Raw genomic sequence first — 21,335 nt, forward strand, 5'->3', positions numbered from 1 at the left:
GTAACACTGTTGTTCGGATAACACAATGTTTGGCATGTATCTGGTAAACCTATTTTGTATTTTCAGTGCATTAGGATGGACGCTGTACTGTCAAGACTTATTAGTTGTCATGTGAAGTAAACAAACACTGTGACTGGTATACTTACAAATTTTGTGCCAGCATTCAGAATGTATTAACAGCATACAACAAAACTACAGCAAAACTACAGCAAAAACATGGTAGGAACAAAATACTATTAGATAATATTGAAGTAATTAAAATTTTCATCTGATGCATTGTTTGAACAAATAAGACATCAAATTTGTGCGAGTTAGTAAATGTATTTCTGTTAAATTATCATCACACATTGAAGTCCATACAAAAACAAATCTGGAATTATTAATCAGCTGTCCAGGAATGTGAAACTATACTTATAATTTATGAAATGTCCTCAAATAAAAATGCATGAACTTGACCTTCATTATAGTAACTTTATATAAGTATCAGTGGTGGTAGCCACATGTGTTTGTATCAGATTATGCGATGTCAAGACCGAGTTGCGTTATGCTGAAATTTTTGTAATAAATATTTTGAAGTTAAATTTTTTATTTCACATAAATCTTTTTGTAGTTAGCATGTCACAAATTGCTAGACATTGCAATGAAGGGAACCTTAGTGGAGGAGCTACAAGATAAAACAATTTACATCATTCACTATTTCGACGACAGGTACCCAGATAAGTATTTGATTGTTCCCTTAAAGCTGGAAATATTTTGAGTCTCCTGATGTCAACCTAGTGAATCCAGTGTTCAATAAATAGTTCACAAATAATACATATGTAGATTTAAATGTGTTTGGCTGTTAACACTGACAAAATATATAACAAACACTTTGTGAAATTTACTATTATACATGTTTGCAAGGGAACACCAGAATTACATCACAATTTTATGTTGGAAATTATTTGGTGTGATTTCAGGACTGTTAAGTGTGTGTGTGTAATTATCCTGAGTAGAATACATCAAGAGCGGAGAAATTCTTCATAGTTTGTGTGTCCATCATTTATTTCACAGAGAATAACTTAAATTTCCTTCACACAGCTCTGGGGAATTCTAAAGAGGGTGTTCAGTGTACCAGTAGCTGACAGCTGGTCAGATATGTGACAGGAGCAGCCAAACAATACCATTGCTGGATAAGTAGTGCTAATGTTGCAGATGCTCAGTTACACAGCCGCTGAGCCAAGTTAAGACCAGGTGGTACATGGGTCGAACTTCTTGATGTCGAAGACTGTTGGCACCAGCCAGGGAGGCCATATTCCTCTTGAGAAACACAGTGAGCGAGTCCCACTGTTGCTCCCAAAGCCTCACCAACACCAGACAGTTCCATGAAAAAGTATCTGCCACAAAAATGGTTCAAATGGCTCTGAGGACTTAACTACTGAGGTCATCAGTCCCCTAGAACTTAGAACTACTTAAACCTAACTAACCTAAGGACATCACACACATCCATGCCCGAGGCAGGATTCGAACCTGCGACCGTAGCGGTCACGCGGTTCCAAACTGACGCGCTTAGAACCGCACGGCCACACCGGCCGGCTATCTGCCACATATATACATTTTCATTTCTCTACAACAACTTAGTAAGCTACCAGTATAAACAAACCGAAGATTCAACATTAAAATGTGGAGTCAATCACCCTTCACAATGCAAAAGCACTAACTATGACACATTTTGAAGGAGAAAGCCTTTGCCAACAGAATTATTCCACAAGAATCTCACAAAAGTGATAAAGATGAAAACATAAATAAAAAAATAAAAAATAATAAAAATTAATGGTAACTTCCCTCATAACCAGGTTTCCTTAAAATGTGCTTATCGTTTATTCATTAAATGATGGCCCATAGACCTCCAGGAAAGACACACAGGTACAAACACATAAGCAGCGTGAGTGATCACTTCATATGCACAAAAAAGCGATCACAGCGACACCAACGAACATAGATCATTTGCATCCCCACAAATCTCATTGCACAAAGATTGGCAACAGTATTACTATAATTAAAGTAGCTAACTGAAGACTGATATTATAACACATCTACAATTTTTTTTAAAAAAGTTGTTGCATCTCCCAAGATCTATTCATTTAATTTTCATTTCTCCCGCTATGCACTGTAATCTCTAATAGATCCAATTTTCTACCCCTATCCTATTTGTGTGAAATTGTGAGGCCTTTTTCAGATCCTAACAAAGGATGGCAAGTTTCATGGCTGTGTATGGCTGTGGTGGACATTTCTATACTGTTAAGCTGAGAAGTGTCTGTGTAATCCTTGTACCTTGACTAAGTACCTATCCGTCTGACCGATGAACATCACATTACAACTGTTAAAGATGTACAGCATTTATCAACATACTATTCTAAATTATTCCTTATTCATTATGTTTTCATGGTTTCTGTTAGCTCTGGCTAGTTGTCTGATAATATTCAGCTCAGTCACTGTCTCCTGTTTACCCACCGCGACTTTAAACGCTCTATCTACTAAGCCCTGAAGGGTGGAAAGTTTTTTTGGTCATTTGGATGACATGAGTTATCATATAATAAAACGTCTATTGTCATCGGGCCCTTTAGACTTTGAAGGCAATTCTACCAGTTGATGTTTAGATCAAGAAATGCATGTCATAATTTTTTTATTGTTCAACAGTGAGTTAATTTTCTTGTGAAAATCATTAAACTCATTTACAATTAGCACTTTTATTTTCACAGTCCGTCTTGATCACAGATTTCTTTAGACTTTATGACCGGTTTCGACTTATCGCCATTTTCAGATCTGTTGTAAATATAAATAATGTTTAAGCGACCAGGTTCAATTAATTAAGATTAAATCTATACAAGTCTTAGTGATGCATGAAATATAAAATATTTATAGCCATGTATGGCAGTCATACATACCGTTAAAATATTCTTATCTAAATCATCGTCAAGGTAAACATGTGCGTGCTAACACTCAGATCGTGTCAGTATTTATACAAAAACCTAATGGCAGCAGAGGGCACTTTAGCCAGAGTACATAGAAAACCAGTGTCGCCAATATAAAGATTAAAATGTGGTATGCACACACACACACACACACACACACACACACACACACACACACACACACACACACACACACACACAAGAACTATGGCAATTTCATATCGCCTATATACCGCATATACACATAAAAACACCTGTGACGATTTCACATTGAGCGAGTATACATAAGAAGGAGGCATGAGTAAGGAACGAGAATGCAAGGAAGATTGAAGTACTCATGACGTTTATTTAAGATAAGTCAGTGTAGCAAATACTCTGATAAATTGAGGAGTTGTAGGGTAGTGGGACTTGAATAGCATATGTAAACATATTGCTTACTGTATAGTATACAGATATGGAATCTATTAAGCATATAGAAGTTGAAAAGTAGTGGAGGACTCCAGGGATTAGACGAAGTATCAAGAAGTAAATGCGAAGTGTAGAATAGATTTTTTATCTTTACTAGAAAATATTTAATTACAGTATACATAGAAATGTATACGGGGCTTAATGAACCATGAGTACTACTCAGAAATAAGAAGGGGGCATACCTGGCACTTACTGAATATAAAGGGCAGGCATAACTGCATGGAGATGGGACGACTTGTGGCCTAATGAATAGGGATGTTGTAAAAAGGGGAGTACCTACCAGAATAGATAGAGGAAGTGCACTCATATGGCCAACCCACAGGCAGGGTATAGGTACTGATGCTAGGGGAAAAGGACAGCATCATGACAGAAGTCGCACATTTTATAGGGATTATTCTGGTAAGTTTGAATTCTATACACAACACGCATTATTACGCACTATGTAAATTTACAAGTGTCAGAAGGAATGCTTTTATGTTGCCCAGAGTTGCTCCAAACTACATAAAATATTATAAGTAATACATACTTAGGAAAGGTAGTATTAAAGATGAAAACAGAAAATAGATTACTCAAGTGTCACAAACACCTTTAGTTTACAACTGAAAATAAAAATAAAGTCTCATGTTTCCTAAATGCTAGTCAGGCTTACTGGATCACTAATGAATACTCCGGTCTGGATAACAAAGAATCACTCAATGTATACTGTTAAAATGTGAATTGTTATTATGTGTGATATTAATGTACATGATGATTATGTATAAAATATCGCGTGTTCGTTCTGCGGAGGGGGATACGCAGCATTTCGAGAATTTCCACGTAAATTCTAGAACCACTCGGCCTTCTATTGTCTCGAACACAATATTTTAAATATAAGTGTGAGAGAGCCTACCTACTGTGAGTCGCCTGTCTCTCTCTCTCTCTCTCTCTCTCTCTCTCTCTCTCTCTCTGTGTGTGTGTGTGTGTGTGTGTGTGTGTGTGTGTAGGTCCGAAGTGTGTAGTAAGAAGACTGTAGACGCAGTGGTTGAATGGCACCAACAAGTGTTTGCCGGTCGTGTCATGGAAGTTTAATGAAAGAACACAGCAGAGTCAAGGAACTTCTGTGTTATTCCATACTGTTTTACAACTTTGACTATGTAGAGAAAAAAGGAAAAACAGTTGGAATATTGTTAAATGGATGCTCGTTTTGGACTTGGAGAGGATAAGACATAGTTCAGATTTAGGATGAGAATGGGCTTGGTTTTTAAGTCAACTTTCTCTTAGTTGGACATGAACTTTGTTTCTAACCTTTGGACACACGAGAAGACTTACTTGACAATGTTTGGTCATGTGGAGAATGAGATTTGTAAAAGTTTGATGTTTAAATATACATCATTAAGTGAAGCAAAAGAAACTGTACATCTACTTATTTTTATAAGTAGAAAGAGTCTTGAGAAATTCCTGTTCCTGGTAAATATACTTTGGAGAAGTAGAGAAAAGGAGTTTGCTGCAGCAAGCTAACCAGCAAAGAAAGTCGGCTGACAATCTCAAGTAAGTCGTATCGTTAAAGAAGTCAGAGTTTAGACACATACTTCACCACTTTTAAGTCATCCAAAGCGTTAGAGTGCTCGCACCTAGTCTTTTCAACCTATATATCTCTGACTTGCCTCAAACACGATCCAAGAAAAATGGTTATGCTGACAACCTAGCACTAGCTGCCTGCAGTAAAACCACAGACCAGGCCAGCAATACACTCACAGAGGACCTCTCCATGGTGGGCAAATACTTTGCCGACAGGAGACTTACTCCTAACATGAATAAAGCTGTAGTGTCCAGTTTCCACCTCAACAACTGACAAGCAAATAAGCAGCCAGTAGTATATTTTAACAACCACCTCCTCCACTACAATCCATACCTGAAATACCTGGGCATGACACTGGATAGAACGTTGTCGTGTAAAAGGCACTTTGAGAACACCGCAGCCAAGTTTATACTAGGAGCAACATAATCCACAAATTATGCGGCACAACCTGGGGTGCAAACGCATCCACACTTAGAACTTCAGTTCTTAGCTTGGTGTATTCTGTTGCTGAACACTGCTCCCCAGCTTGGCTAAGTAGTTGCCACACAAAGAAAGTCGCCATCAAACTGAATGAAACCATGAGAATAACCAGTGGTGGCTTCTTAATAAATAAATAAATAAATAAATAATAATAATAATAATAATTCTTGAAATTATATAAACTATATAGCTGAGGGACAATGCTACTTCATACCCCACTTAGCAGTTAAGCTTTGATAGCTGATCTTTATATATTTTTATTAGCTGAATCCAAATCTAGCCTTTTTTTTTGCATCACCCATAGTTTTCGAGCAATATGCTTTTTATCACATAGTATAAAAATCCTATGCTACACGGTAAACGGGGAAATTAATGAAATGCTTTGTTACAACGTAAGCATGGTTTGTATTTACAGTAAGCTACTCAAAACAATGATATGTGTTAATAGAGGTTTCACTTGTCAGCTGGAATCGGTTTGTATTTTCTTTCCCTTTTTTCATTGAAGCTTCTTGTGTAGCTTTTCTATGATGAGTCACTCTGAACTTCTCGGTGAAGTGACTGACAGTATTCCACCATCATGTTAGTGTTCCAGTCGCCTTTTTATTGTTTTTCCATCACTTTAATGGTCTGGTGAAAACACTCTCCTTGCTTCTCACTAACATCTCCCATATTGTCCAGGAAGTAATCAAGGTGACTGTTCAAAAAGTGAACTTTTAGGCTCATTATACATCCTAAAGTTGTCAACTTCTTTAACAGTGTAGCTATAATAGAAACTATTCTGGGTCTTTTTCATGTCCTAAGAACTTTGTAACAACTTGCTCGAATGATACCCATACTTCTTTCTCATTTAAGGTAATTGTGGATTCAAAGTTAACATCAAACATCAATTTTCTAATGTCAGGTCTGAGAAAGCTGCCTTCTTTTAGCTTAACTTCCGAAAGGTGTGGGAACATTTGGCAGATATACTTAAAACATGGTTCATCTTTAGGCAAAGCCTTTACTAAATGTTTCATTAGGCTTAACTTTATATGTAGAGGTGGTAGGAGTAAGTTTTTTGGATCTACAAGGTTTTTGCGTAGAATGTTCTTCTCATCAGGTTTTAAAGACTCCCTCACAGGCCAGTTCTTTCTGCACCAGTGTTGATCCCTAGCCCTACTGTTCCATTCACACAAGAAATATGGAAATTTGGTAAAGCCACCTCACTGACCAAGGAGCATGCATGTTACTTTCAGATCACCACATATAATCCAATCATGAGCAGAATAGCCTATTTTATTTAGCAATACGTCTAGGTTTTCATAGCTTTCTTTCATATGCACAGAATGTCCAACAGGTATAGATGCATACATGTTACCATTGTGTAATAAAACAGCCTTTAAACTAGTTTTGGATGAATCAATAAACAGCCTCCTTTTTGTATTCAATACCAAACTCATTCATCAGATCGGGAATGTCTGAGCGGTACTCTAAATCACATTCTAGTTGAAAAAACTTTGAATTTGCTGTTCTCTCTTTTTATACATGTATATGCTGGTTCCAACTGCCAATAAGTTCTTTTCTTTTAATCTAGAGCCAAGCAATTCAGCTTTTTCTTTCGTTAAGCCCAGATCCCTAACCAAATCGTTACGCTCGGTCTTAGTAGACAACTTGGGCTCTAGACTTTCTGTATTACAATGGAATTGATCATTATCTGGTTCATCTAAATCAGATTGTACATCAGAAAATACTTCTGTTGGAATAGAACTTAAATCATCTGGTGGTTCGGAACTGGCAAATCTTCACCATGCCCTACTGGTCGGATGGTGAGCGGAAGGTTAGGGTAGCTTATTACCTTCCTTGTTTTTTGAATTATGACCAGTAATATCAACACTGCAAAAGTAGCAATCATCGGAATGATTTCTTGGCTCTCTCCATATCATAGGAACAGCAAATCTAAAGGCTTTTTTGTCCTTTTTGGACCATTTTCTCAGATCTTCAACACACACGCAACACAACTTATGTGGCACCCAAGATTTATCTTGATCACCAAATTTAGATCCAAGGTATGATAGATACCCCTTTTTCATAAAGTCTGTAATGTTTCTTTGGCGTTTTTTAATCACAAATTCACCACAAATATAACAATAACTGTCAGCAGAGTTTTTACAACCACGATTAGACATTCTACTGAGCACATGTACAGGAAACGGGGAAGTGTGGTTAAGTTGACAGTAAACAAAATGCCATCTGTTAACACAAAAACAGAATCGACCTTTTTTTGCCAGTAAATGTTTTTCAACAGTGCTGCCAATGTCATCTACATTCATTACACCTCCTTTCTAAATTATTTTAACTATGTAAAAGCTATTAAATTCTTTAAAAAAGTTGCTTAATTTAATAAATTTAACTGTAAAATGTGAAGAAATGGTGGGTGATAGAGTTTTTCAAGTATCATATTTGGATTTCCTGCCCTAAAAAACTTAAGAAAAAGGTATTTTCAGCAAAAACGTTTTTCCATTGTTGGCCTATGTTATAAATTTGTATGAAAATTGTAGTATAAAACTTGGATGGTGCTCAGAAGTACAGCAACTACATTGACTCCAGTGGTGGTCACGTGACCAAGTTTACAAGCAAGCATGCTCAGCAGGGCATGTGGTCGTTGGTCACTGGTCCTTGTTTTGGTGGGTTGTTGTTTGTGCGGCATGTGCCGCAAATTCAAAAATTTTGGACTGTGACTTTGTGTACTTAGAGATATGGGTAACAAGAGGACTTGTGTAGATTTGCAGACTTTCGATATTGATATGATTTAATTAGTTCAATGATATTGCGCTATAAATAATCACTATTTTAGTGAATATTATTAGTAAGAAATTGGGAGTGCTGCTAAAACTATCTGTTAGTATGTATGAGGCCACCATTCTAAAATGTAAATAAAGCTGCTATAATTCAGTGGACATTTTATTCATTTGCTAACTTGTCTCTCTACCTACAAAAGGTAACATAAATTCTGCACACTGTGGAACAATAAGGGTTTTAGAGCATCAGTGTGTAGCCAACACCTTTTGATGGAGCCATGTGATCTGTTAACAGCTGCACATTGCTCTTACTCACTTACCCGCAAGTAATGTTGTAGTGCTATCATCCCCTTCCAATCCAGGCCATGTTCATCGTGTGCTGCAGCTCACCTGCTTTGGCACCCATGCATCAGGTGCTGCCCCTTCCTCCAGCATTCCTGTTCTGCACACCTATTATCTCCCTCAAGCCATTAGCTACCCAACTCTAGCCCCTTCTTTTACTTCTCACCTTTTTCTCCCTCTACCCACCCCACACAGAACAACTGCATCCCAGTCCAGCTCCCGAACTGCAAGCCCAGTACTGTGTGTTCAGCAGGTACAATGAATCAAGCTCAGCACTGTGTGTGTGTGTGTGTGTGTGTGTGTGTGTGTGTGTGTGTGCGCGCGCACTCTAGCTCATCCAAGGATTTCATCTGAAAGCTGGCAAAGTTTTCATTCTCTTTTGTGTATGCCTCTAGCAGTCTCCTTTACTCCTAAATATTTACATTCTGCCAGAACCCTCCTTGCCATATGTCAACATTATGTGCATGACAGGATTCGAACTCCCAAATATCTTGATAGGGATGTGCATTATCTTTGATCATTGGTGTCTCTTTCATTTCTCGTTTGTGTACATGAAATACTCAATTGCATCACTTATGTGTTCATATTTGTATGTGCCTTTCCTGGAGCTGTACAGATTGTGCAAGTGAAAAACTGTTGATGTGACGCTACCTTTACTTACAGACTGTGTACACCAATTCATTTTATTTTATTTTATAGACTGAATGAATGATGTTAAACATACTTTAAGGAGAGACGGTTACAAGGGAACTGACTACATATTTTTAATATCTTTATTTATATTTTATCTTTATCACTTTGTACAATTACTGTAGAAATTTTTTTTAAAGTGTTTTTGCTGTTTGAAAGGTGGTTCAGCCTACATTTAAACACTGATTTTACTGACCTGTCTCATGTCCATTATGGATAAAGTAAAAATCAAAGAACAGTGGTGCAGAATCTTTTTGTAACACTGCATTTGTTTCACATGGCTAGTTCAGCTGCAGGAAATTTTAAACTTCCTTCAATCCATTTGGCAGTGCGAAACAACGTATCTTCTTTGAACATGGGTGCCATTAACTGCAAACTGAGTGGTAGACCATTTTTGGATAGTTTCACTGGAACACTGATGGCAGGTAAACCTGAAACAGCAGAGGGAAGTAAGTTTGTTTCTTGATACTCATCACACAGTCCATGTTCATTACTTAAATTACATTGCGAAGGACAGATAAAGTGAGATGCTGAATGTGCTTATCGCATGAGACTTCTCTGTTACTTGCTAGTACTGCCTCTATAGTGGTTACATACAAATGGTAACTCTTGATATTTTTTATTATTATTATTATTATTATTATTATTATTTTTTTTTTTTTTGCCTGCTGTGTATGAGATTTGGCCTGTGACAGCATTTTAGAGTATATATAATGAGGTGTTGATCAAAAACCATCATCAGCTGTGCCCAGTTATGAGCCTGACAACTTGGAGTGCAGATTCTGCATTGTTAATCTACATCTACACCCATAATCCGCAAACCATTTCGGGCTTTCAAAAAAAACTATGCATCCTACGACTCAGTGATATTAAAAGTTTTGGCTGGTTTCATTGTCTAGGGGCTGAGATACGTAGCTGCCGCATTACAGGCCAAATACTGCCGAGTCTACAGTATGCGATAAGAATACACATATGAATCGAATGGTCGAAGGTTTCTATCACTAGGCAATTGCGAATTATGAACGTAACATATAAATTTATAAATGAAAGATGGCAATTAAATAAAATCTGCAGGTACTATCTTAACGATTTTAAATGATGAGTACGATAGTAGAAGTATTTTTGAGAATACAGTATATTTCTCAAAACACTTATTGGTGTTGATGGTCCAGCAATTAAATAAAATATAAATTGAATAACAGGGAAACAATAGATTCCTACTTCACGTAATTAGTTATACAACAACATAGCTCGCGAGATATTCACTTCTGAATGCATACTACGACTTCACTGCAGACACCGCAGAAATCACATAAGAGCACAGGTCAGCATTCCGAAATATTTCTATCCTCCGCAACCATGCGCAAACTGCTCCACTGTCCAAGTTTTTCCGCCGACTCCACGTCCGTCACGCTGTCAAGTACAGCACTTCCCGTATCCTGTCCAGTCCTGTCCATCACTCCCGCCCTGCCAGAACTTCGGTAGCAGCCTCCCTTAGTAACTAGCGCTGTGATTGGATAGAGCGCTTCTTCCACGTCTCCAAGCTAACGTATACTCTCAAACAAAAAACACTTTCGAAATACTGGATTTGCATTTAAATAACTTGAAATTAAATAAATATTCCTACGGCTGGACCATAAACACGCTCTAATACACCTTATTAAATACATAAACAAATTAAATAAACATATATCAAAGGAATAGTAACAAAAGGTAGACCAGTAGCCTAATGTCTCTGTGCTTTCTAAAACACACTAAATATTTAACCAATTTCTTCATTAATAGTATATATTGGATATAATCAAAGACACAGATGAATAAGTATATTTATAAGCATGCTGCTACCGTTTTTTCGTGTAACTGTGGAGTACTTATGGCCTGACGTGATCGATAGTAATCGGCTAGTTTGACCTCCAATAACTCATGTACTATTTAAGTTACATGCCTGTAATTCACACCAATTTAGGTTTACACTAATAGCTTTCTAAAGACATGGTGATTGACAAAACCGGATGAAGTGTTTATATTTTGGAAATTCATTGCTGGGTGTTACTTGCATAATTTACCATCAGATACTAAAATTTAAACTAATAAAGATATTGAAAATCTGATAACACCATCAGAATCCTCGTGCAAATAATAGTAATGTACTTGTTTTCTTTTTGAGGTATCATGATTAATTTGGTTACTATTAATTTCCATACGAACTGTGAAATGTCTGCCATTAAGGTTTCACAAAGTCCGCCATCTTTGGCACTCCCGGCATAGACATCTCCTTCATCGACACAAAACACCATTCTCGGCACGGCGGAATTCCCAGCCACGTGGCTGGACCATGCGCTGGAGCTACCCCTCTTGTCCGGCTAACGTTTTGCACCACGTGGTCCCAGCTATTGGGCGGCATCATGCAGTTGCTAACAAGTTGCGGCTTTGACGAGCATCCTGAGTGGCCGCCTCAACTTTGAACATAGAATATTTCCAGGGCGCCCCAGCTTGCCCGTTACCTCACACCACTGAGAAGTACCTGACAAAGGATATATTTCACAGATACTCATTATTGTTCCATCCTGTTCAGTTCACAAATGAAGGGTAGGAAAATGATTGTTTAAATGTCTACACTCAGTCTAATCGTGTATTCGTGGTCTTGATGGGTGTTTGTCATTAGCCATTTTTCAGATATGAAGTAGAGGATGCTATATTTTATAAATAATAAATGGTAGTGTTTTATCACTTTAATCGTATGTAACGAAACAAGATGTTTCAAGAGAAGCTGATCTCATTGCCAGGCTGTCAAAAGTGAAGACAAATGGCTAAGAGACAAACTCTTAACAATACATCTGAAACATTCATGATAAGAAATAAACACACATTGGACTATGACACCTCATCTTACTTTAAGATTGTCCCTTTCTGTCCTTAACCATCTTATCACACCCCACAACCATGCACCACTTTGTGTGGTCATTAGCTGGCTGCAACACGAGTGTCCAGCTGACATTTCTTCTAATGCCTGGGTGCAGTTACGAACTGCAACATCTGAGGTATTACCGTATGCACAGCTAACAGCGAAAGTATCAACTGGACACACTTGATGCAGGGAGCTGATAAGGACATGGCTTGGTGTGCGATTGTCAAGTTTGATGGGACAGTTAGGAAAAAATGTACAGTCCTAAATTAAGATGAGGATCCGTAGTCCAATGTGTTTTTTATGTTATTTTATTTCATGAAAGCCGCAAATGTGTGGCTGGAGTTTAAGTGATTTAGCTATATGTGTCTCGTGTTGACAACCTGATGAGAGCAGTGTGTCTCAAAACTTATTGTTGATTTGTCTTAAGTATGCCTAAAATAGTTGAATGTTACTGTTATAACCTTTAAGCACTAACAATTTGCGTGGAGATGCAAAAGTAGAAACACTAGCGGGTTACATACTACTGATTCCGCATCTGTCATTCGACTGCCGTGCCGTGACATGCGGCCGGCGCCGTTCATAGCCAGGTGGCGCTCCCGCGCTCGGCCGAGCTGCGGAGCGCCTCTATCGCCGTGTTCGCATACTAACGTAGCGGCACTTTTGAATGTCGTGGCACTGTCACAACACTTTTCCCCCCTTGAAAAAAAAAAAAACACACTCACTTCCTTGGAGGCACGGACAGTGCGGAGACATCCATGGCCTCTTGGGAGGCCCCGAGAAGATCCCGCGGAGAAACACGAGAGTATGGTCGAAAATGTCCAGGACGGAAGCTTGCGCGTGGAACGTGCATCCTGGACGAGATGATGGGTGAAAACTCCGGAGCAGCACCCATAGGTGTCGTGGACCTAGGGGTGTGCTCCAGCGAGATGGGTCCCGGAGAAGGCGGCGTCGCGACTGGGGCCGGTTCCGGCGTACTCGGAAGCGGTAGCGACGTCGGCTGCAGCAACACGCCCGGAAGATCGGCAGCAGCGACAGGACTGGCTTCTTGGGCTGGTGGAGACGAAAGAAGGGGCGGTAGCACTGGCATGGCCACCACTCGTGGGCGCATCTGGTCGTAATGGCGAACAACCATGCCATCGTCCGTACGTATTTCACAAAGCCGGCGGCTGCGAAGAGCCTGGACCACCCCTGGAATCCATTTAGGGCGAGATCCATACCCCCGTGCCCACACGTCGGCCCCCACCGGGTATTTTCCCGCTCTAGGGGACACAGTACAAGACGTGACAGGGTGAAGCAGGTGCAGTAGAGTGCGCGGTTGGCGGCCATGCAAGAGTTCAGCAGAGCTGCGATCACCCAGAGGCGTGAAGCGATAAGAACTCAGAAATTGCAACAGAGCGTCATCTGTGGAAAAATCACTAAGGAATTTTTTCATTTGGCTTTTGAAAGTGCGGACAAGGCGCTCGACCTCCCCATTCGATTGCGGATGGAAGGGCGGTGCTGTAACATGATGAACCCCTTGTCCAGTACAAAAATCACGGAAGGCCTGCGAAGAGAACTGAGGGCCATTGTCCGTGACAATCGTAGATGGAAGACCTTCTAGCGCAAAGATTTTGGACAAAGCCAGCGTCGTCGCCGCAGTGGTGGGCGACGGACATCGAACAACAAACGGAAACTTTGAGAAGGTGTCAATCAACAGTAGCCAATAAGTGCCGAGGAAGGGGCTGGCAAAGTCAGCGTGCACCCGTTCCCACAGCTGCGCCGGATCAGGCCATGGAGAGGGCATAGTACGAGGTGCAGCCAGTTGTTGAACACACCGATCACACGCAGCGACCATGTGGGCGATGTCCGAATCAATACCGGGCCAATAAACGTGCCTGTGGGCCAGGGACTTAGTCCGAGAAATCCCCCAACGGCCTTCATGCAATAGTTTGAGAACAGCTTTGCGAAGAGAGGCTGGCACCACGACCCGTGGAGATGCGCCATCCGTGGCCAAAAGAACAACACCCTCACGAACAGACAGACGAAGGCGCAAGGCATGGTAGTTGCGAAGGGGATCCGATGCCCGACCCTTGGTCCTGTCCGGCCAACCCCGTTGAACAAAACCGATCACCTGACGCAGGACCGGGTCCCGCGCAGTAGCCGACGCGACCTGCGAACCTGTAAGTGGAAAACCCTCGACCGCACGACGTTCTTCCTCATCAATGTGGAAACAGAGTAGTTCATCTCTATCGAAAACCGGGTCGGGGCCCATCGGCAAACGCGACAACGCGTCAGCGTTGGCGTGCTGGGCCGTGGGGCGATAGTGAATCTCATAGTGAAAATGAGACAAGTATAAGGTCCAACGTTGCAGGCGGTGAGCTGCCTTATCCGGAAGCGACGCCGAGGGGCTGAACAGAGAGACCAGCAGCTTGTGGTCGGTGATGAGGTGAAACTTAGAACCATACAAAAAAAACCTGAACTTTTTTAGAGCATAAACGATAGCGAGCGCCTCCTTTTCGATTTGAGAGTAATGCCGTTGAGCATCGTTGAGGGTCTTGGAAGCGTAGCCGATGGGTCGTTCAGACCCATCCTCATACCGATGGGCGAGAACAGCCCCTAGGCCATACTGTGACGCGTCAGTCGCCAGAACCAAGTGCTGACCCGGACGGAATGTGGCAAGACAAGGTGCCGACTGCAAATGAGCCTTCAGGCGGACAAAAGCCTGCTCACATTCGTCGGACCAACAGAAAGGAACGTTTTTGCGTAACAGCTGATGCAGAGGATGAGCCACTGCCGCCGCGGATGGAATGAATTTGTGATAATAAGCAACCTTGCCGAGATATGCCTGAAGTTCTTTGACCGTAGACGGCCGGGGTAGAGCGGTAATGGCCGCAACGTGCTGTCAAAGAGGACGTATACCCTCACGAGACAAGTGGAAACCAAGATACACAATGGAGGGTTGAAAAAACTGTGACTTGTCCAGATTGCACTTCAACCCAGCTGAATGCAGGACCCGAAACAGTGAACGCAAATTGCGAAGGTGCTCCTCAGTGGAGGCCCCCGTGACAACAATGTCATCCAGGTAGTTGATGCAGCCGGGAATGGAAGCCGTGAGCTGTTCCAAAAACTGCTGAAAAATGGCTGGCGTGCTAGCGACGCCAAATGGCAACCGCTGGTACTGATACAACCCACAGGGAGTGTTGATGACGAGAAATTCCTTGGAAGACGCATCCAATGGCAACTGATGGTACACCTCCGATAAGTCAAGTTTGGAAAAGAACTGGGCCCCAGCGAGCTTGGTAAATAACTGCTCAGGACCGGCAAGAGGATAAGTGTCAATGAGGCTCTGAGCATTGACAGTGGCTTTAAAATCACCGCACAATCGCAGACTCCCGTTTGGTTTAGAAACCACCACGATGGGGGATGCCCATTCGCTGGAGGTAACAGGAAGGAGAATCCCTGAAGCTGTTAACCTGTCTATCTCAGCCTTGACAGGCGCACGCAACGCCATCGGAATAGGGCGTGCCCGGAAAAACTTAGGGCGAGCTGTAGGTTTAAGAGTAACGTGGGCTTCAAAATGCTTGGCCCGACCCAGACCAGCAGAGAACACGGACGAGAATTCAGAACACAATCCATCCAGTTGTTGATACGGAATATCCTCAGATATGAGGTGCACATCATCACCAATGGAGAACCCGAACAACTGGAAAGCATCATAACCAAACAGGTTTTCCGTGCCTGCATGATCCACCACATAAAACGTGAGGGGCCTAACAACAGACTTGTAGGCAGTGGAAGCATCAAACTGGCCAACAATAGGAATTTTCTGCTTATTATAAGTTCGCAGATTTCACGTAACGGGAGACAAGGGAGGGAAGCCCAACTCCAAATACGTGTGAGAATTAATGAGAGTTACTGCAGAGCCCGTGTCCACTTGCATGCGAATGTCTTTATCCAGAACACGAACAGTAACAAACAACTTATTTGTTTGAGAAAGCACACAATTAACATCCATGTCCGATGCCTCGTCCTCGTCGACAGGAACTTTAGGGGACTGACACACAGAAGCAATGTGGCCTTTTTTCCTACATGAATTACACGTGGCCCAAAGTTTTGGACACGCGGCCCTGTCATGCTGTACGAAACAACGTGGACAAGAAGGAAGTGCGGAACGAACCTGCTTCTGTGGTTGCTGTTTTCGCTGCGAGCGTGGTGGCCCAACGCGACGTTGACGACGCGAGTGAACCGCCGCCACATCGTCGTTCCCCTGTGAAACAGGCAAATTGTCCGCGTCGAAAGTGGTCTGTACAGCGCCCACATCACACCACGCATCTATCTGTGCACCAGCAGCGTGAGACACTTCAAAGGATTGAGCGATGCTGAGAACTTCCGACAACGACGGGTTTGGCAGTTGTAAGGCACGTTGCCGAACTTCTTTATCAGGAGCAAGCCGTAGAATAGCGTCCCGAACCATGGAATCAGCATAAGACTCATGATGAGTGTCCATGACAAACTGACATTTCCTACTCAGATCGTGTAGTTCCGCCGCCCAAGCCCGGTAAGATTGATGGGGCTGTTTACGACACCGGTAGAACGCCACGCGGGCGGCAACGACGTGGGTGTTTTTTCGGTAATAGTTAGACAATAATTCACACATTTCTTGGAAGGACAGAGAGGCAGGTTCCCGCAGAGGGGCTAACTGAGATAGCAGCTGATAGATCCGTGGGGAAAGCCAAGATAGAAATAACGACTTACACATAGGAGCGTCGACAACGCCGAAAGCCAAGAAGTGTTGCCGCAAACGCTTCTCATAATCCCCCCAGTCTTCAGCGGCCTCGTCGTAAGGAGGGAACAGAGGCGGAGAAGAGGAAGACAGACGATGAGTAAGCGATGTCGACAACGCCTGAATAGCAGCCGTCAGCTGTGTTGTTGTGCCTGAATAGCAGCCGTCAGCTGCGTTTGTTGTTCAATGAGCGCTTGCAGAAGCTGTTCCATGTCTGCCCCGACACGAACACCCAAGTCCACAACACAGGAAAAAAAATATCCGACCTCGTCGCCAAAATGTTATAACCTTTAAGCACTAACAATTTGCGTGGAGATGCAAAAGTAGAAACACTAGCGCGTTACATACTACTGATTCCGCATCTGTCATTCGACTGCCGTGCCGTGACATGTGGCCAGCGCCGTTCATAGCCAGGTGGCGCTCCCGCGCTCGGCCGAGCTGCGGAGCGCCTCTATCGCCGTGTTCGCGTACTAACGTAGCGGCACTTTTGAATGTCGTGGCACTGTCACAACAGTTACCAATCATTATTAGTTCTTTGGGAGCAATACATAGGAAGCTGAAGTATATTTCTAGATTATTCAATGTATAGTTCTTGACACTTTGTGAAGAGGCGAAACAGAATGGTTGAGGCATGTTTTAATGCACCTGCTAGTTTAGGTTTTTCAACATTTGCAGAATACTCATCTGTAAGTTGTACAAGACTGTGACCATTCCCGCTGTCCTCCATTCAATATCTCTTGTTAGTCCTACTTGGTATCGGCCAGACACATTTGGGCCAGTAGCATGTGTGTTTTGTATGGCCACTGCCTTTCCCTTTTCTTGTTCTTCCTCTTTTCTTGTAGGACTCCACACAGCAACACACACACACACACACACACACACACACACACACACACACACACACACACATGTGGAATACCCATTTTTTGAAAGACATCCTGTAGATTTTGTAATTCTGAGGCAAGGCTCAGCTTCTGGTATACACTGGGACCAAGTGAATCATCTGACATTCACTTCACAACAACGTCTAAGAATGATAATTGCTCATTCATCTCTGAAATTTTCCAACAATAAGCAAAAAATTTTGTGTACACCCAATTTTTATTTCGGTCAATGTGAAATGCAAGCTATCCTTATTGCATCATAATATTTGAGGACTAAGAAGTAAAATTAACTGACGAATTAGAATGATCAAAGTCATTTGAAAATCTACCTCTCTAAACATCTTGCGACTACTGGCATAGATATGTTAAGTATTATGGGGATATAGGTTAGTATCTCACGTTTGTACAGCACAAATGGTGAAACAAGTAGCCATATTCCTCAGGAATGGTCATAAATTTAAAAACACAGAAATTCAAAAATTTTGCCTAGAGCAGTATATGGGAAGCATGTGCAACAGAGGTAGAATTTCACAATAAATCCTTCATAATAGATGGTATGTATTGAGCACCTTCAGGCTGAAGGTAAATCAAAGAAATAGTGGTTGCTGGTGATTTTAATGTAGATTTTCCTACAAACTCTTCCAGTCAGAATTTATCACAGTCAGTAACACTAACAGTCAACTTAAATCCTACTGTAAACTTCCCAACTAGGTTAGATAATGACTCAGAAACAGCCAGTCATAATATCTTTATAAAACAGTCAAATGAACAAAATTAAATTGAAAAAGATAGGTCAATAGTCTCTTAGACCACGACATACAGTTCCTTTTGTTAAATGTTAATACTGAAAACGATATAAAATCCACTAAATCTGAAATCAAGAGGATTGTCAGTATGCCAAAAACTGATTATTTTAGGATATGTATACAGTGATCATGGCATGAATGAAAAATACAACTTTTTATTAATACAGTCTTTATCTTATATGAATACTGTTTTCCCCACAAACTAACCCAAACTAGACCAAAGTCTACAATAAAGCCATGGATTACTCAAGAAAAAAGGTATGCTGTAACACAAAAAGGAAACTGTCTGTCAGCTAGAAACAGCACTGATTTTGAAGTAAACGCTAATTACAAGACATATTGCAAATTATTAAACGTAATAATGTGGACATCAAAGCAGATGCATCATAAGAAAAAGATAATCACATAAAATAACAAAATAAAGACAGTATGGGATATAGTGAACGAGGAGACCGGCAGAACCAGACACGAATAGGAAGCAGATAACACTAAGAGTAAATGATACATTAGTAACAGACTTGAGTGGCGTTGCAAAACCTTTTAATGAGCCAAAAACTTTCAATGTTACTGTTACTGAAAAGACAGGGTTGTTAGGTTCAGTAGATGCTGCCGTGTAATATCTCTCGCCGGTTGTCAGAAGTAGCTTCAGTAATATAAATATGTCGATTATAATAACAATATTAAGAAAAGGATAGTTGCTACTCATCATATAGTGGAGATGCTGATCACAAACAGGCATAACAAAAAGACTGTCAAACAAAGATTTTGGCCAGACAGGCCTTCAGCAGAATTCAGACTTCAGTTTGGTCTAGGTAGCCGGACAGTGTGGTCATGTGTACGTTTGCCTTGTCTAATTCTGATGAAGGCCTGTTTGCCGAAAGCTTTGTTGTACTTATCTGTAACTCAGCATTTCCTCTATATGGTGAGTAGCAACTACTTTATTTTATGGACTCTAATAAGCACTTTTTTCTTAGAAAACATGCCTCCAAAATTCAGATGCATCTTATACTCAAAATGAGTATAAAAATGTCCAGTATTTTTATTTAAAATTCCCACCAGTCTTAAAAAATGGGCACATATTCAATACCATGGGAAATCTACCCCTATATGGCAAAAATGGATTCAACTGGCAGCAGCAGTGCACCCATGCAATGAACATGAGTTGCAGGGATTCACAAGCTTGCTAACACTGTCTCTCTCCTGCCCCGCTATCACAAATGCAAAACACTTTCTAGCCTATTGTGCATCATTGTAGTCTGAACTTGAATTGAAAGTAATCAAAATATCCACGGGTGTACTGCCGGTCTACAGTGTCCAACGGGCACAATATTTCGGCGATCATACATGTCGCCATCATCAGGTGAACTGACAGACTGAGCTCCTGTGAACGTGCCGGCACGGAGATCCGTACACTATGGCTGCTCAGAGGGAACTGGGTTCGGTCGCGGCGGCGGCCGATTTAAATACCCTCCACCCGTGGCGCACTCCCTCCACTGTCCGCACCCCGCGCCACGGTCGCGCGGTGGAACAGATTGCAACGGCTTCTGATATGACGTCGGTGTGATGGCTCTGTCCGATGTGGTTGTCACAACTATACGTTTGCTCAATTTACTTTTGACTAACCCAATCGCTGGTTCCCAAGCCTTGCTAAGATTATAGCCACAGTCATGGTTTATGAGGTCGTCATTGGTGCGAATTTCGATGGCCTCTAACAACGCTGTCCCAGTATCTCAACATCTGTACCAGAATCCTCGTGCGTTCATACTCCATAGCGTGATTTTCCGACAAACAATGTTCAGCGACTGCCGACTTGCTCGGATACATCAGTCGAGTGTGCCTCTGGTGTTCACGGCATTGATCCTCGACGGTACGCATCATCTGACCAATATACGACTTGCCACATTGACATGGAATCTGGTACACGCCAGCCTTCCTCAAACCGAGGTCATCTTTAGCGCTCCCCACCAGTGCACGAGTTTTATTCGGAGGACAAAACACAGTTCCGGCCTGGTGTTTCTTCAAAATGCGGGCAATTTTCCCCGAGAGTGCACCTGTATATGGAATAAATGCAGTGCCCACCTCCTCCCTCGTGATTTCATCCATCTCCACAGGTTGTGCTGTAGTGGTTGGGCGGAGAACACATTGAATCTGCCACTCTGAGTACCCATTTTTTTCGAAATACAGTCCTCAGATTTTCCAATTCCTGGGGTAGACTCTCTGCGTCAGAGATAGTGCGCGCCCTATGTACTAGAGTTTTAAGTACTCCATTCCTCTGTGAAGGGTGGTGGCAGCTGTCTGCATGCAAATACAGATCAGTGTGCGTTGTCTTCCGATAAACCCCATGACCTAGGGTGCTGTCAGCCCTTCTCTTGACCAAGACGTCAAGGAAAGGTAATTTACCCTCCGTTTCAGTTTCCATAGTGAATTTGATATTGGGGTGTATGGAGTTTAGATGTGTAAGGAAGTCAAGGAGTTTATCCATACCATGTGGCCAGATGACGAATGTGTCGTCCACGTAACAGAAAAAGCAAGTAGGTTTCCATTCGGATGACGACAGGGCTTCCTCCTCGAAGTTCTCCATGTACAAATTCGCTACCAGCGGTGAGAATGGGCTACCGATGGCGACTCCCTCCCTTTGTTCGTAGTATTCTCCATTAAAAAGAAAATACGTGGAAGTCAAGACATACCTAAATTGAAAGTGATTTGTGC

At 41.8% G+C, this 21,335-nt stretch overlaps 1 protein-coding gene across 1 annotated transcript in view; it reads right to left on the minus strand.

Moving 5' to 3' along the window:
* Positions 1-301: 301 nt before the first annotated feature.
* Positions 302-21,335, minus strand: part of LOC126259624 (glutamyl-tRNA(Gln) amidotransferase subunit A, mitochondrial) — a 185,949-nt gene continuing 164,915 nt past the window's right edge. The window contains exons 9-10 of the mRNA XM_049956543.1: positions 9,463-9,697; positions 302-1,376 (exon numbers count right to left, since the gene is read on the minus strand). Of these exons, the coding sequence (XP_049812500.1) occupies positions 9,540-9,697 (158 nt within the window). The 3' untranslated portion in view covers positions 302-1,376; positions 9,463-9,539. The remainder of the gene's footprint in view (positions 1,377-9,462; positions 9,698-21,335) is intronic.

Source organism: Schistocerca nitens, chromosome 5, assembly GCF_023898315.1.
Source record: "Schistocerca nitens isolate TAMUIC-IGC-003100 chromosome 5, iqSchNite1.1, whole genome shotgun sequence".
NCBI classification, from domain to species: Eukaryota; Metazoa; Arthropoda; class Insecta; order Orthoptera; family Acrididae; genus Schistocerca; species Schistocerca nitens.